The sequence below is a fragment of the Cucurbita pepo genome, chromosome 7 (genome assembly GCF_057944985.1).
Source record: "Cucurbita pepo subsp. pepo isolate OVF chromosome 7, ASM5794498v1, whole genome shotgun sequence".
NCBI classification, from domain to species: domain Eukaryota; kingdom Viridiplantae; phylum Streptophyta; class Magnoliopsida; order Cucurbitales; family Cucurbitaceae; genus Cucurbita; species Cucurbita pepo.
In genome coordinates this window covers 8,114,153-8,127,311 of record NC_141804.1, presented here as the reverse complement: position 1 = coordinate 8,127,311, position 13,159 = coordinate 8,114,153, and the positions used below count along the sequence as shown (strand labels likewise).

The 13,159-nt window shown below is 36.0% G+C and overlaps 2 protein-coding genes across 5 annotated transcripts in view; both read right to left on the bottom strand.

Moving 5' to 3' along the window:
• Positions 1 to 256: 256 nt before the first annotated feature.
• On the bottom strand, positions 257 to 5,540 carry LOC111798597 (uncharacterized). The gene is made up of 10 exons (XM_023681844.2): positions 5,394 to 5,540; positions 3,085 to 4,062; positions 2,147 to 2,231; positions 1,962 to 2,057; positions 1,696 to 1,848; positions 1,506 to 1,613; positions 1,308 to 1,427; positions 911 to 1,036; positions 736 to 819; positions 257 to 642 (listed from the first exon to the last, which is right to left on the bottom strand). The coding sequence occupies exons 2-10, from the start codon at positions 4,041 to 4,043 to the stop codon at positions 517 to 519; spliced, it is 1,857 nt and encodes a 618-aa protein (XP_023537612.2). The 5' UTR covers positions 4,044 to 4,062; positions 5,394 to 5,540; the 3' UTR covers positions 257 to 516.
• Positions 5,541 to 7,137: 1,597 nt separating this feature from the next.
• LOC111797967 (uncharacterized) overlaps positions 7,138 to 13,159 on the bottom strand; it is a 6,319-nt gene continuing 297 nt past the window's right edge. The window contains exons 1-5 of one of the 4 annotated variants that reach the window (XR_002815624.2): positions 13,122 to 13,159; positions 12,194 to 12,636; positions 8,144 to 8,761; positions 7,525 to 7,589; positions 7,138 to 7,449 (exon numbers count right to left, since the gene is read on the bottom strand). The exon at positions 13,122 to 13,159 is cut by the window's right edge and continues 297 nt beyond it. Coding sequence is in view for 2 of the 4 variants with exons in the window: in XM_023680886.2 (XP_023536654.1) it covers positions 8,246 to 8,761; positions 12,194 to 12,636; positions 13,122 to 13,159 (997 nt within the window). In the remaining 2 variants the exon portion in view is untranslated. Of the gene's footprint in view, positions 7,450 to 7,524; positions 7,590 to 7,974; positions 8,762 to 12,193; positions 12,637 to 13,121 lie in introns of those variants that run through there. The other 3 variants (XR_002815625.2, XM_023680886.2, XM_087125771.1) reach the window with 3 other exon arrangements.

Sequence of the window (13,159 nt, the reverse complement as noted above, 5' to 3'; positions counted from 1 at the left end):
GATTGCTCCCATTTGAAAGTAGTCTCGGTTCATTCATGTACCCCTCTTTTACTTGGGTATCGCATAAACCAACTTGCAACGAGGACAAGGATCACATACTTCCAGTTCATCATCCATCCATTGTCTCTCTTAAGATGGTTATAAAATTTATGAAGAATGCCCAAAGAGAAAAACAATAACTCTATGCAATTAAGCTAGCAAAAATAATAATAACAAAAACCTCAAATACACAAAAAGAGAGGAGAGGCCAAAGAAATCAACAATCCAACAAACTAAAGGATAACATTACACCTACTGAGTGCATACACTTAAAATAAGTTAAGCATATAGCAAAAGGGTGGTCATAGGGGAAAAACAAACACAAGCACAAGCACAACATTTCACCATTTAATACATTTACCGAACGCCATGGCTCCGAAACTTTGTACTGCAAAGAGCACTCGTTTGCTAAGCGTTTTGGCGATCGGTTTGACATTGAGTTTATTGAGGTTGGCATACAACTATGTGGCTGAGACCTTATTTGATAAGCGTTTTGACGATCGATTTGACATTGAGCTTCTTGAGGTCGGTATATGACTGTCCACAGCCGACAAACATAACTGGTGCTCCAGATATGTAAACCATGGACAATGCTGCTCCAACCTGTAAGTTGTAAGTAACCGCGATGCGTTAGATTACCCGAAAAATGATTGATGAGGCTCTCCTAATAACTAGGAATGTGCTAAATTTATTTACCTTGTCGTCAATTGTATCGAATTTTGTGAGCAAGATACCGTCGATCAGTCTAGGATTGGGTGAAGTAGAGAGGTCAGCTAGTTTCTGCAGTAACAAAGAACACAAGAACAAGCATTAGAGCTCATCTAAACAACTCATAGGTAAACTTATAGCGATCCATGGATCTAAGCAAAACCTGATTGAACTTTGAAAGTTGATCGACAGCATCATTCCCAACGAGGGCCTCCCCGACGAACAAGACTAGATCTGGACTGTTAAGGTTGATAAGCTTTGAAAGAGCTCTCATGAGTGGCTCATTATCCTGAGAGTTGCAACATGTTTGGATATGAATGACGAGGAACTAATTTTGAAACTAAGAATACAATCACTTCTATTTTTGTTCTTTTGTTTTTAATTTAGGACAGGATATGAAATATTATGACAGACGAAGCTCTCTCTTTATCATCTCGTGCTAGATGCAACAAAGGATGAGTCATTTTTCCTTCTCGCGAACCACGGAAGCGCCGGGAGCCCAGAGGAGCAAGAGATTCACAATCACTTCAATTTTGGATAAATAAGAAAAGGTTACAAACCTGCATTCTCCCAGCTGTGTCAACAAGAACGACCTCGGATCCATTGCGAGATGCCTCTTGGATTGCTTCTTTAGCCACAATTGCAGGATCTTTCTCGTAGCCCTTCTCGAATATAGGGATCTGAAAATGATCGAGGATAAATATAGGCGACGAGTTCTGATAAACAATTTCATGGTTAATCAAATAATCATCATATACCTGAAGTCTACGAGCATGAGTCCTAAGCTGCTCAACGGCTCCAGATCTAAATGTATCACAAGCGGCCATCATGACACTAACTTTATGCTGAAGAAGCCAATAAGCCACCTGTACACAAAAGTTTACGCATTTATCTCTCGAATCAAAAGATAGGTCGAATGGAACAAACTTCAGCAGGAGGTGGCCTGACCTTGGCAAGATTAGTAGATTTTCCAACTCCGTTGACACCAACAAAAACTACCACATAAGGCTTCTTTTGTTCTTGTGCAGTATGCACATCCCTCAGAATGTCAATGGAGCGTCTTGGAGTCAGAATACGGACGAGCGCTTCTTCCATTGCGTTCTGCAATGAGAAATTAAAACGAAGTTCTCGATCACTAACAAAATTTAATTATAAATGAAGTCTTGTCGGTGAGAATAGAGAATGGAGTACGACTAAGTAGCTATTCGAAGTACCTGCACCGTTGACGAAATCCTGGTGAAAGAAGCTAGCTTTTTTCCCTCGAGACTAGCTGCTACCGATTCACAAAGTTTCTCAGCTATTTCCTCAGCCTAAAATCCAACAAGCAAATATCTTGTAAATTTGCAGCCAACAGTTAAATAATAAGGGATGATAAGATAAATATGGTGCAAAAACATACCACATTCTTTGTCATAAGCCTGTCCTTGAGAGCTTTCAGAGCTGGTTCCAGATCTGCCTTATCCAAACTTGCCTTGCCTGAAATACTGGGAACATAAAAGCACCAAAAATAAAAAGAAATTTAGATTAATAATCCCAAATTAAAGTAACATGCCAAGGTAATCACAAAATAAGTCATGTCATAAAGAACAGATGAAATTTCTGGTTGTCAATTTATGATAGTTTCGATACAAACTAATAAGATACACTCCCCAGGCCCCACTTGTACCTCTAAAATTCCAAATAATCCATACCATAAGTCTATTTTGTAATCAAGATTGCAAAAGAGTTTTGATACGATATGACTCACTTTTGTTACTAAAAGACAGTATCAAAGACCTGTTGGTACACTCAGAAACGTAAGGGACGAGTTTTATACTTGACTACAAAACCCAAATTTGATCATCCTGCTCAAACGTATGAAAGTGCGCAGATAACAAATGTATTTAAAGCTTAATGTTTTCACAGTGGAGAGCGAAGGAGAGGAGATCAGTACCATTTTGAACACATACCAACAGTAAAGAAATCTGAAATATGGGGTAAATAAAGTGGAAACAAAAATGGTGGACGAAAAAAATGTCAAATTGATGTGTTAAGAGAATTTAAAGGTCGGATAACATGATTGACCTACTGCATAAACCCAAGCTCAAGAAACTAAAGAGTGTAAGTTAACCATAATCCATAACTTTTTTTTTCTTTTTTACATTGTTAGTAAACCGGTCACCGAAGATGAGGTTATGAATGTAGAACATGCATGAACCCAAGCTCAAGAAACTAAAGAGTGTAAGTTTACCATAATCCATGACATTTTCTTTTACTTTTTCTTTTTACATTGTTAGTAAACCGGTCACTGTAGATGAGGTTATGAATGTAGAACATGCATGAAATAAAGAAGTTTACCTCTGGAACATAGATGAAAACCATCCTTTCTTCTTCGCATCGGGCTTACTACCCTGGCTACCTTCCTCATCTTCTTCATCCTCACTGTCACTACTAAAGATCTCTTCTTTGTCCATCATACTTTGGCCCTGGTCTGCTGCCAAAACCTCAATGTTGTTCTCCCCATTCTCACCCACAGGATCTGTGAAGTCCAATTTTGCCTCAACAGGTTTATCATCCCAAACTCTATTCTTCTTTGTTACCTTTTTCTTTGACTCTTCCTTGGAGCCCTTGTTAACAACAGTATCAGTTTTCTTCCCACCTTTAGTCCTAAGCTTCTGAAGTTTATTTACATCAAAAGCCCCAACATTGGAACTTGCATTTTCTTTTCCATTAACAACAGCGGTTAGTTTAGATTCTATAACACGATTGCCATTGGAGTAACCATTCTCCAACTGATGACTTTTTGTACGCTCAGCATCACCACCATCTGCCAAACCACTGTTGCTTTTCTTGTTTTCTCCAAATCCAGTTTTTTGATCCTGCCCTTGCTTCCTGGCATTGTTCACTGGCTTCACCGCCACCTGCTTTGACCTTTTCAACTCACTAGCACGAGCCTCAGCCTCCATTCTAAGTTGCCTAAAAGTTTCATCAAAATCATCATAGACCATCCGCTTTGGATCATAAATCTCAGAAAACCCCTGCTTCACCATTGCAAGCAAATCATCCACATACAATAAATGAAGGATCCGTTGATACACCGCAACAAATACAAGGCCAAGTTCATTGTGGAAGGTCCACTTGAGGGTGTAAGCAGCACCTGGAGCATCATAATTATACGATGCAGCACCTGATCGCTCCTCTAAAAGACAGGATCTGATTAAAGTGTCAATAGGAGACCCTCTAAGTGCATTTCCAAGCTCCTTACAAGTCCATAGAATTAAACCGCCCCTAGTGAATATCAACAACTGCTCTAACATCTTGATCTACTCAAATACCCTGCAAATAAATATAATCATGTTAATAATTTAATGAAACTTCCTTCAATTGACATAACAAGGTTCTACTAACAACCTAGAAATACAATGGATTCCGGTATAATTATTGGTTCCAGAAGTTAAACTGTAATTCATCCAACAACTCACTATTGGCTTCAATCAACTATCCAAATCACAACAATAATAGACGCATGATGTACAATATTATTACAAGAGAAGAACTTCTATTTTATAGGAAACAAGAAACTTTAACTTTAACAGACCAACAAACAACCTAAAGACCTTTGAGTTATGCGGAATGTTAACAAGGCAATCTAAAGAGTCAGCTAACCGAAGAAAAATGTTGAAAGTATGTAATTTGTGTGAAGCAAACTCGTGTTTTCCCGACTTTCCGATCCTAATGAAACCATTCAAATACTGAGTTTATCTTAAAACCTTTGAGTTATGCGGAATGTTAACAAGGCAATCTAAAGAGTCAGATAACTGAAGAAAAATGTTGTGTCCTAAAGCAAGAAAATTTTGGTAGAACTGCTTCCTTTTTCCCCCATTTAAAACAAAAAATCAAAAGAACAGATTTTTTATTTTTTTTTATCAAAGCTTCACTTGCGAACTGGACATGAGCTTAAGGCTACAAATTTTCAAGACTTTCAAAAATCAATGTAGTATGGTGGATGTGGTGACTGAAGGAGGAGGCAGCCTAGTTCAATGGCGATTGGGGATATGAGGACTGCTGTTACATCAAGAAAGGGAACTCTGACGAGGGAAGAGCTTCATCGTGATTCTCTAAGATTTCACAGCAAAATTCTAAGGTTTCTAACTTCCAATTCCCAAAATCTCCATCCAACCAAAACGATTGTCCGAAATCATAGAGTTTCTTTCTATACAAAATTAATGATGTAATCGAAGACGAAAACAGCTAGAAGCTCAAGAACACCTAAAGAAAGAGGGAAATTGAACATAGAAACAAAAAATAGTAAAGGAAAAACTTCATCAAATCGCGACATTTAAAAAACTGACCAAGTCCTCATTTTCATCACCGATTACTTTCCGCTCAAACTCCCCAAAATTTTACAGGCAAACAAACATACAAATCTAAAATCACATAGATTTCCGAACACGCAAATAACGATCAAATCGAGGAAGAAATCGTCCAGAAACAAATTCCGAAAGCCAATAAAAATCTCCACGACCGATGATGTGTAAATTACAGAGACTTAATTTCAATCTAGGTGATGGATCAAACAAAATAACAATAGATCGTAACGATTCCAATCAAAAAGCGAAATACATGAAATTCATCAATCGGAAAAATCGAGAAGAGATTAAACAAACCTGGAACGCTGCCCTTTCACGAAAATCTGAATGAAAAAACAAAGAAAAAAAAAATCTAAGGGAAATATTTAAAAGGAGGAAGAAAGTTTTCTACAAGGAGAGGAAGAACAATGGAATGAAAGTCCAAGTTTGTCTCCGCGTTTTATTTGATCCATAAAATTGAAAGAAAAAAATAATAATAATTAAAATTAAAAAAAAAAAAAGACCGCACGCCAGCTCAGCCAGCCATCGAGCCGAAGCTCTGATAGAAACGGTGCTAATACTAACGGAAAACGTGACGGCGGAGCTTCCTAAGTACTTGGGTCTGCACGTGCGAACGAGTGCACCACTTCGACGTTTTCTAACGTCGTTCACACGGTTTGTTCGTGTGAACAAAAGGGGAATTTTGGATCTAATAATAATTAAATTTATTTATTTAGTAATTTATCTATAAAAAGAAATACTCATATTCTTCAAAATAATAATAATTAAGTTTTTAATTTTTTTAAATAATAATAATAAATTTAAGATTATTCGTGTAATCTTGGACCGTATGTGGTTGACATACACGAGTATCGTGTTTAAATAAGAATCTAAAGAGTTTATAGTATATGGATAAAGTTGGGTATCTTTTCTTGGTAACATTATTGATACGACCTACTTTGTAATTGTTACAAATGATTTAACCAAAATCATTTATGTGGAGACAAGTGAGTTGAGGTTTTTAGATAATGCATTTGTATAAGAGTGAACCACGAAATATTTAATCTATATTTGTAAATTTGTTAATTGAGAAGATTAATATTTCATATGATGATCATATGCAACTCGATCTTAATCGTGACTGAATTATGAATTCCTGCCCATGAGAGTTTTTCCTTTGATTTGCATGGACGAGAATGACTTTTGTAGTTAAGAACGTAATGTCACGAGATGAAATTCATTTATTCCCAGATATTGAATAAGTAGATGAGTAGTTCAAATATTGACTTCGAGACTTCAACAATGGAGTCTCAACCTATTACGGGCCCTCAAGGGATTTTGTTTATGATTGGATTATAAACAAATTGTTTATAAACAAATTGTTTACCAAATAATCAGCCGTACTTAAAATGAACAACTTGTCAATGATCGATTTGATTGTAATGATTATGTCAATGGATAGAACTTACCTTATAATGTAACAACTTTAGATCTATAGTAGAGTGAATTATTGAATGAAAATGGATGAATTAAAAAGTTTAATTAATTAATTTTGTATTTTTTGAAAATGATCCTAAAGAAGAATATATATTTAATGTATATTATCATTAAATATTTCATATAATAAATATATTAAATACAAAAATATATTTGAAATTTGGATGAGATTCGAAATATCTCTAATTTAAATCAGATAATTTCTTAATATCTATAAATGTTTATTTTTATTTGAATCTTTAGTGATAATTTTTTTTAATAAATTTACATTACATTATTCAATTCTTTATTATTTATATAATAATAAATTTTTATAATATAAAAAAAATTATTCAAATAATAAAAATTATAAACGAGTAGACTTTTTTTTTTAGTCAGTCAAACCGATTCTTCTAATCTTTCGAGATATATTTTAATATGTTTAGATATTTAAATATATTATTTAACAAAGATTAATCACTTTGGATTGAGACAAAAATATCTCACATCGTTTGAAAAGTTAGAGCATGAGACGGTCTGTCTTCTAATTTGAGTTGGTGAGAACGATTTTTATATTCGAGTGTTGATTTGGATACTTGAACAATAAGGCTATCCAAGAGTAAAACAAACTTTAACTTGTTCAGTGGTAGAACAATTGCGCACAACCTTTGTTTCATTGCCACAAAATTGCGACAACCTTTGTTTCGTTGCCACAAAATTGCAATTGTGATACTAGGCTTGCGTTGTGGCATGGGCTTTTTGTGCGAAAGCTTTGATTTGAGTTCAGATCTAAGCCCGACCAACAACAAGTTCGTTTTTTCTATCAATATGCTGTAACTTTCTTTCTATTTACCAACCACTTTTTCGACGCGCCTTCCAACAGAGTTCCAATAGCTATCTACAAAGGTAAAAAGTTGGATCGTTACCATTGGTATAATAGTCCAATTTTTTTGAGGTATTGTACACTACTTACATCATAAGTGTATCGAGTTGCCCATCATCACTTCTAAGTACATCGTGTTAAGTGATCGACCTCTCCTAAATTTTCAAAAATTTAAGCAAACATTACTTGAAATTTAAAAATTTGTAAATTCAAATAAATGAAACCATGCTTAAAAACATTTTAGAGAATCATGCTCGAGATACTCCTTCCTAAAAAAATATTTAAAGACAGTACAATTTAACTAAATAGTTCAACAACGAGACAATTTAAAAGAACATGACAACGGTCTGAATTTCATTGTTCCCATAACTAAGGGTGCCTAACAAATTTCAAACAACTAAAATTAATTCAATGCATCTTAAATAAATAAGAAAATCATAAAACTCTAAGTTGTCCCATGACCAACTTCTCTATCCACTTCTTTACCCTACTCGTCGCTCCCACCCTTGTCATGAAAATAATTTTCAGTAATCACCACCGTGACCATAACAACGAGCTAGAATCATAAACAAAGTCAATTGTAATAGTACTTCCAATTAGCTTCACAATTCTAAAAGTTCATCTAAATTCTACTTCCTACCCAGATCTGGTTAGATTTTCTAGCTCTTTATCTATTTATTGACACACACATGAGAAACACCTCACTGACCTTTTTCATCTGCCGAACCATGGGGCAACACCTGTCGTCGTAGACCGTCCACTCGACTCGACTCGACTCGTATCTACAGCTGCTGCACTCTCAACTTTCTTCTTATCGAAGACTTGCCTTGTGCTTCTTCCCATTCAGATGATCTACCATCACCTCTGTAGCAAAAGCACCAACTTTGCACTTTTCACACCAAAACTTGAACTTCTTTTTCCCCACAACAACATCCTCAGTTATAAAGTTTTCGTCTAATTTCAAATCAGAACTACTTCCTGTTTTCTCACATTGAAGAGTTTCTCCATCTTTTGACTCCTTTACTTCTGCACATGTCGACCCAGACGTCGCCTCGACTTCAACTAGCTTCCTCCTTTTGTTCGGTAATGGCTCGGGCGCAACGTTGCTCGCCTTTTGAGCCCTCAGACCTGCTTCTTTGCGTTTGTGCTTCTTGCCATGAAGGTGTTGATCAAAAGTACTTTGGCTCAACACGGTAACTTGACACAGTACACAAATCCACTCATCCTTGGGATTTTGCTTCACACTGAATGGTTGGACGTCGTCGGTGAAAGTCGATGGCGTCTCGGCTTTCCTCTTTTCTCTAAATACATTCGGGTCGGGTTTTTCCTGCAAAGTATTCACAAATTCATAAGGAATGAACTCCTCTAAACATGACGTTTACAATATCATGAAATGAAGCAATTAGAAAGGCAGCTTTCAACACACTCGCACACTGCATACAAATAGCTTATTTTTTTGTATGTATAAACCCCATCATCAAACTCTGGAGTGCCGTAATTTCACCTAAATGAAGAAATCAAAGATCAGATTGTAAAACCACTCGATTTCAAGGAAGCCAGTTCACCCACAAATATCTTTTTGCGTAATATATTTTCATCTATAAATAATGCCACTATTGGAAGAATTGTAGAACCGAAGTAGTTTGTTGATTTGGTGGCCGCCAAATTGATTATTTGTATGGAGATCTTCGGTAGAGATTGTTGCAAGTTGTCACAAATCTTCATAGGTTCATGCATTTCGTATGCAAGTATTTTTATTTATTTGGTTCATAACTTTCCTTTATTTAGTTCATCTTTCATTTTGACACATGAATCATCATGTACAACATTAATGCTTCTATGCCTATATAAAGGGTTGTGTAGGATGATTGAGATGTACTGAGTTGAGTGTCATTTTGTATTTGTTGAGTGACATTTGGGAGAAATTTTATTGAGAGACTTTGTAGCGTGAGAGTGAGGTTTACACATTGTAAACAATTAGATTATTGAGATTGGTTGCTACCTATGGATGTAGGGGAATTTCTTATCTCCGAACCACGTAAATCTTTGCATCTTTTTGTAGGTGTACGAGTGCGATCTTTTTGTGGGTGTACGAGTGCGATCAATGTATCTTCCGTTTCCGTCAACAATTGATATTAGAGCATTTTGGTTGTGGTATTTGGGGTTTTCTAAAAGATTTAACTGGGGGTTTCTAAAAGATTTAACTGGGGGTTTCTAAAAGATTTAACCGGGGTTTTCTAAAAGATTTAACTTCATTGACCACGAGACGTGCTCACACTCACCATCAATTATCGAAGACAAGTTTCTCATTACAAGCGTGGTTCGATTGATGAGAAGCTTATAATGAGAAATTTGTCTTCAATAATTGATAGTGAGTGTGAGCACATCTCGTGGACGACTTCATTAGAATACCCTAAATGCCTCAACCAAAATGCTCTAATACCAATCGTTGACAAAAACGGAAGCTAGATCGATCGCACTCACACACCCACAAATAAAAATTAAACAAAGAGACAAAGATTTACCTGATTCGGAGATAAAAAAATTCCTCTACATCCATGGATAGTAACCAATCTCAATAATCTAAGCATTTACAAAGTGTATACCTCACACTCTCACACTACAAAGTGTCTCAACAAAATTCCTCCCAAATGTCACTCAACAAATACAAAAGAACACTCAAACTCAATACATCTCAACTATCGTAGAGACCCCTTTATATAGGCATAGAAGCATTAATGTCATACAATCAAGTTGATTCATGTATCATATGAACCAAAAGGATTATGAACCAAGTAAATAAGAGCTATGAACCAAACCAAATAAACGAGAGTTATGAACCAAATAAACGAGAGTTATGAGCCAAAGAAACGAGAGTTATGAGCCAAACAAACCAGAGTTATGAGCCAAACAAACCAGAGTTATGAGCCAAACAAACCAGAGTTATGAGCCAAACAAACCAGAGTTATGAGCCAAACAAATGAGAGTTATGAGCCAAATAAATGAGAGTTATGAGCCAAATAAACGAGAGTTATGAACTAAATAAACGAGAGTTATGAGCCAAATAAACGACACAATAGGAGATGCAATTATTCATGACAACTTACTCCTTGTTTTGAGAATTAAAAACTGACCATCACTCCTACTATAATATTTGAGAATGAAAAAGAAAATATGTTTTTTTCAATTCTAAAATTGAAGAAAAGTTCATAATTATTTTAAATGATTGTAATCAAATATCATATAAGCATATTTAGAAGTTGGTAATCAAATATCACACGTCAATTATTGATTTATATGATCAATGAACGTCGACGTAAACACATACCAAAGGTTTCAAGTGATTTTAAATTATTCAAACTTCTTTATTAACAAACGAACAGTGTAGGGTATATCAGTTAAGAGTTTTCATTTTCTTTCTAAAGAAGATCCAAAAACAACTTCAAAGTAACCCTATAAAGATACTTCTTTTAATCACCAAACATCATAGAATTTTCAAAAAATCACTTACTCAAATTAAAATCACATTAAAAAAATATTATTTATCATTTTTTATTAGTAAAATGTACCATATATTAGATGGATACGACTCTCCACAATGGTATGATATTGTCCACTTTGAGCATAAGCTCTCTTGGGTTTGCTTTGGGCTTCCCTAAAAGACCCTCCTACAAATGGAGAGAGTATTCCTTGATTATAAACCCATGATCATTACCTAAATTAGTCAATGTGGAACTTTCATCCAACACTTCCCGAGGCTTGACTCCTTTTTCTTTTGGAGTCTTCGTCATTTTATACTATGCCTTCGTGGAGCCTCGACTCCTTTTTCTTTTGGAGTCCTTTGTTCGACATTTGAGGATTCTACTGACATGACTAAGTTTAGGCATGGCTTTGATATCATGTTAGATGAACACGACTCTCCACAATAGTATGATATTGTCAATTTTGAGCATAAGCTCTCATGGCTTTGCTTTGGGCTTCCCCAAAAGGCCTCATACCAATGGAGAGTATTCCTTGCTTATAAAGCCATGATCATTCCCTAAATTAGCCAACGTGAGACTTTCATCCAACACCTCCCCTCGAACAAAGTACGCCTCCTCTTAATCGAGGCTTGACCCCTTTTTCTTTTGGAGTCTTCGTCATTTTTTACTATGCCTTCGAGGAGCCTCGACCACTTTTTCTTTTGGAGTTCTATGTTCAACATTTGAGGATTCTATTGACATGACTACGTTTAGGGCGTGGCTCTAATACCATGTTAGATGAACATGACTCTCGACAATGATACGATATTGTCCACTTTGAGCATAGACTCTCATGGCTTTGCTTTGGGCTTCCACAAAAGGCCTTACATCAATGGAGAGAGTATTCCTCCATTATAAACCCATGATCATTCCCTAAATTATGGGATGTGGGATGCTTATATCAATGGAGAAAGTATTTCTCGATTATAAACCTAGGATCATTCCCTAAATTATGGGATGCGGGACTTTCTTCCTATGGTTTTTATATAAGTTTTTTTACATATAAATTTAAAATAAATGAAACAAGAAAATAGAAATATTATCAAAATAGTCCCTAAATTAATAATTCTAACGAAAAGATAGTCATAAAAAAGTGATTTTAATTCTTCAAAAACATTTTTTAAAAAGTTAAAATCAAGAAAAACCCTAAAACATGGAATCACCGTTGATAGAGAAAAAAAGAAGGTAACAGACTGATATAATATTATATATATAGAGAGAGAGAGAGAGAGTCAAACCAGTATAATGAGTTCTCTTTCATCATCCTGCAGTACCTGACGCTCCGTCTTGTCATCCACCATTAATGGCCGAACCCGCGGCGGTGACGGCACTGCACCAAACCCAAGGCGATCAGAACTTTCCAGTTGCTCGACCTTCGGCCATTCATTGGACGACTGCACCACTGTTGCTGAAGACGGCAATGACAATGGCGCTGCCGGTGCGCTGAACGGCCCTCCCCATCGGTTGTGTCTGTGGAAAATATAGCCTCGAATCGCCATCTCTCGTTCGAACAACACTAGTTCTCTCCTCGCGTCCTCTTTCAGAAACTGCTGTCGTTCAATCTCCACCAGTAATTTCTCTTTTCTCAATCGCATCAACTCCATCTCGCAATGCATCGCTTCGTCGGTATCGAACGGCTTTCTGTCTGCGACAATATTCGTGCTTCCTCTGAGACAGGCGTCTGTTGAATCCATCAAGAAATCGAAAATAAAAAATCAATAAAAACAGAAAGAGTGAAGAAAACGAAGAGAAGTCTGAGATTCCTCTCTCAAATGCTTGATCTACAGTACAAAGGTTAGACAACCAAAATAAAAAAGAACTTATGAGATAATCCATTCGGTTAAGGGGAAATCGTGCAGAACTAAATTCTCACGATTCCTCTTCCGTAATCGAAAAGAGTAAAATTAGTCACAAAAAAAATGAAAGTAGAACTCCTTTCCCTAAAATTTGAATTCCTTCCAAATTTCAGATCCTAATCAAATTACTCATCGCAAAAGCTAAATACAGGCCACAGTTCCAATGCAATAAAAAAAAATTACTCTATTCGAAACAAAACTATTCACTATCCGAAACATTCAAAACCAGAAGAAATATTAAAGCCAGGGCCTCTCCAGTTCCTTCAACTCCGCTTGATTTCACAGAGTCCATACAGATTTAAACACAAACCTGAAAATCCTTGCTTAGATAAGCAGTAAACAGCCGGC

Bases quoted from the DNA above. Each gene is read 5' to 3' on its own strand.
- LOC111798597 (XM_023681844.2), bottom strand. From the start codon at position 4,043: ATGTTAGAGCAGTTGTTGATATTCACTAGGGGCGGTTTAATTCTATGG. The intron at 1,614-1,695 runs GTCAGGCCACCT...TTTTGTGTACAG, and splicing joins AATCTACTAATCTTGCCAAG to GTGGCTTATTGGCTTCTTCA. The intron at 1,037-1,307 runs GTTTGTAACCTT...TGCAACTCTCAG, and splicing joins ACACAGCTGGGAGAATGCAG to GATAATGAGCCACTCATGAG.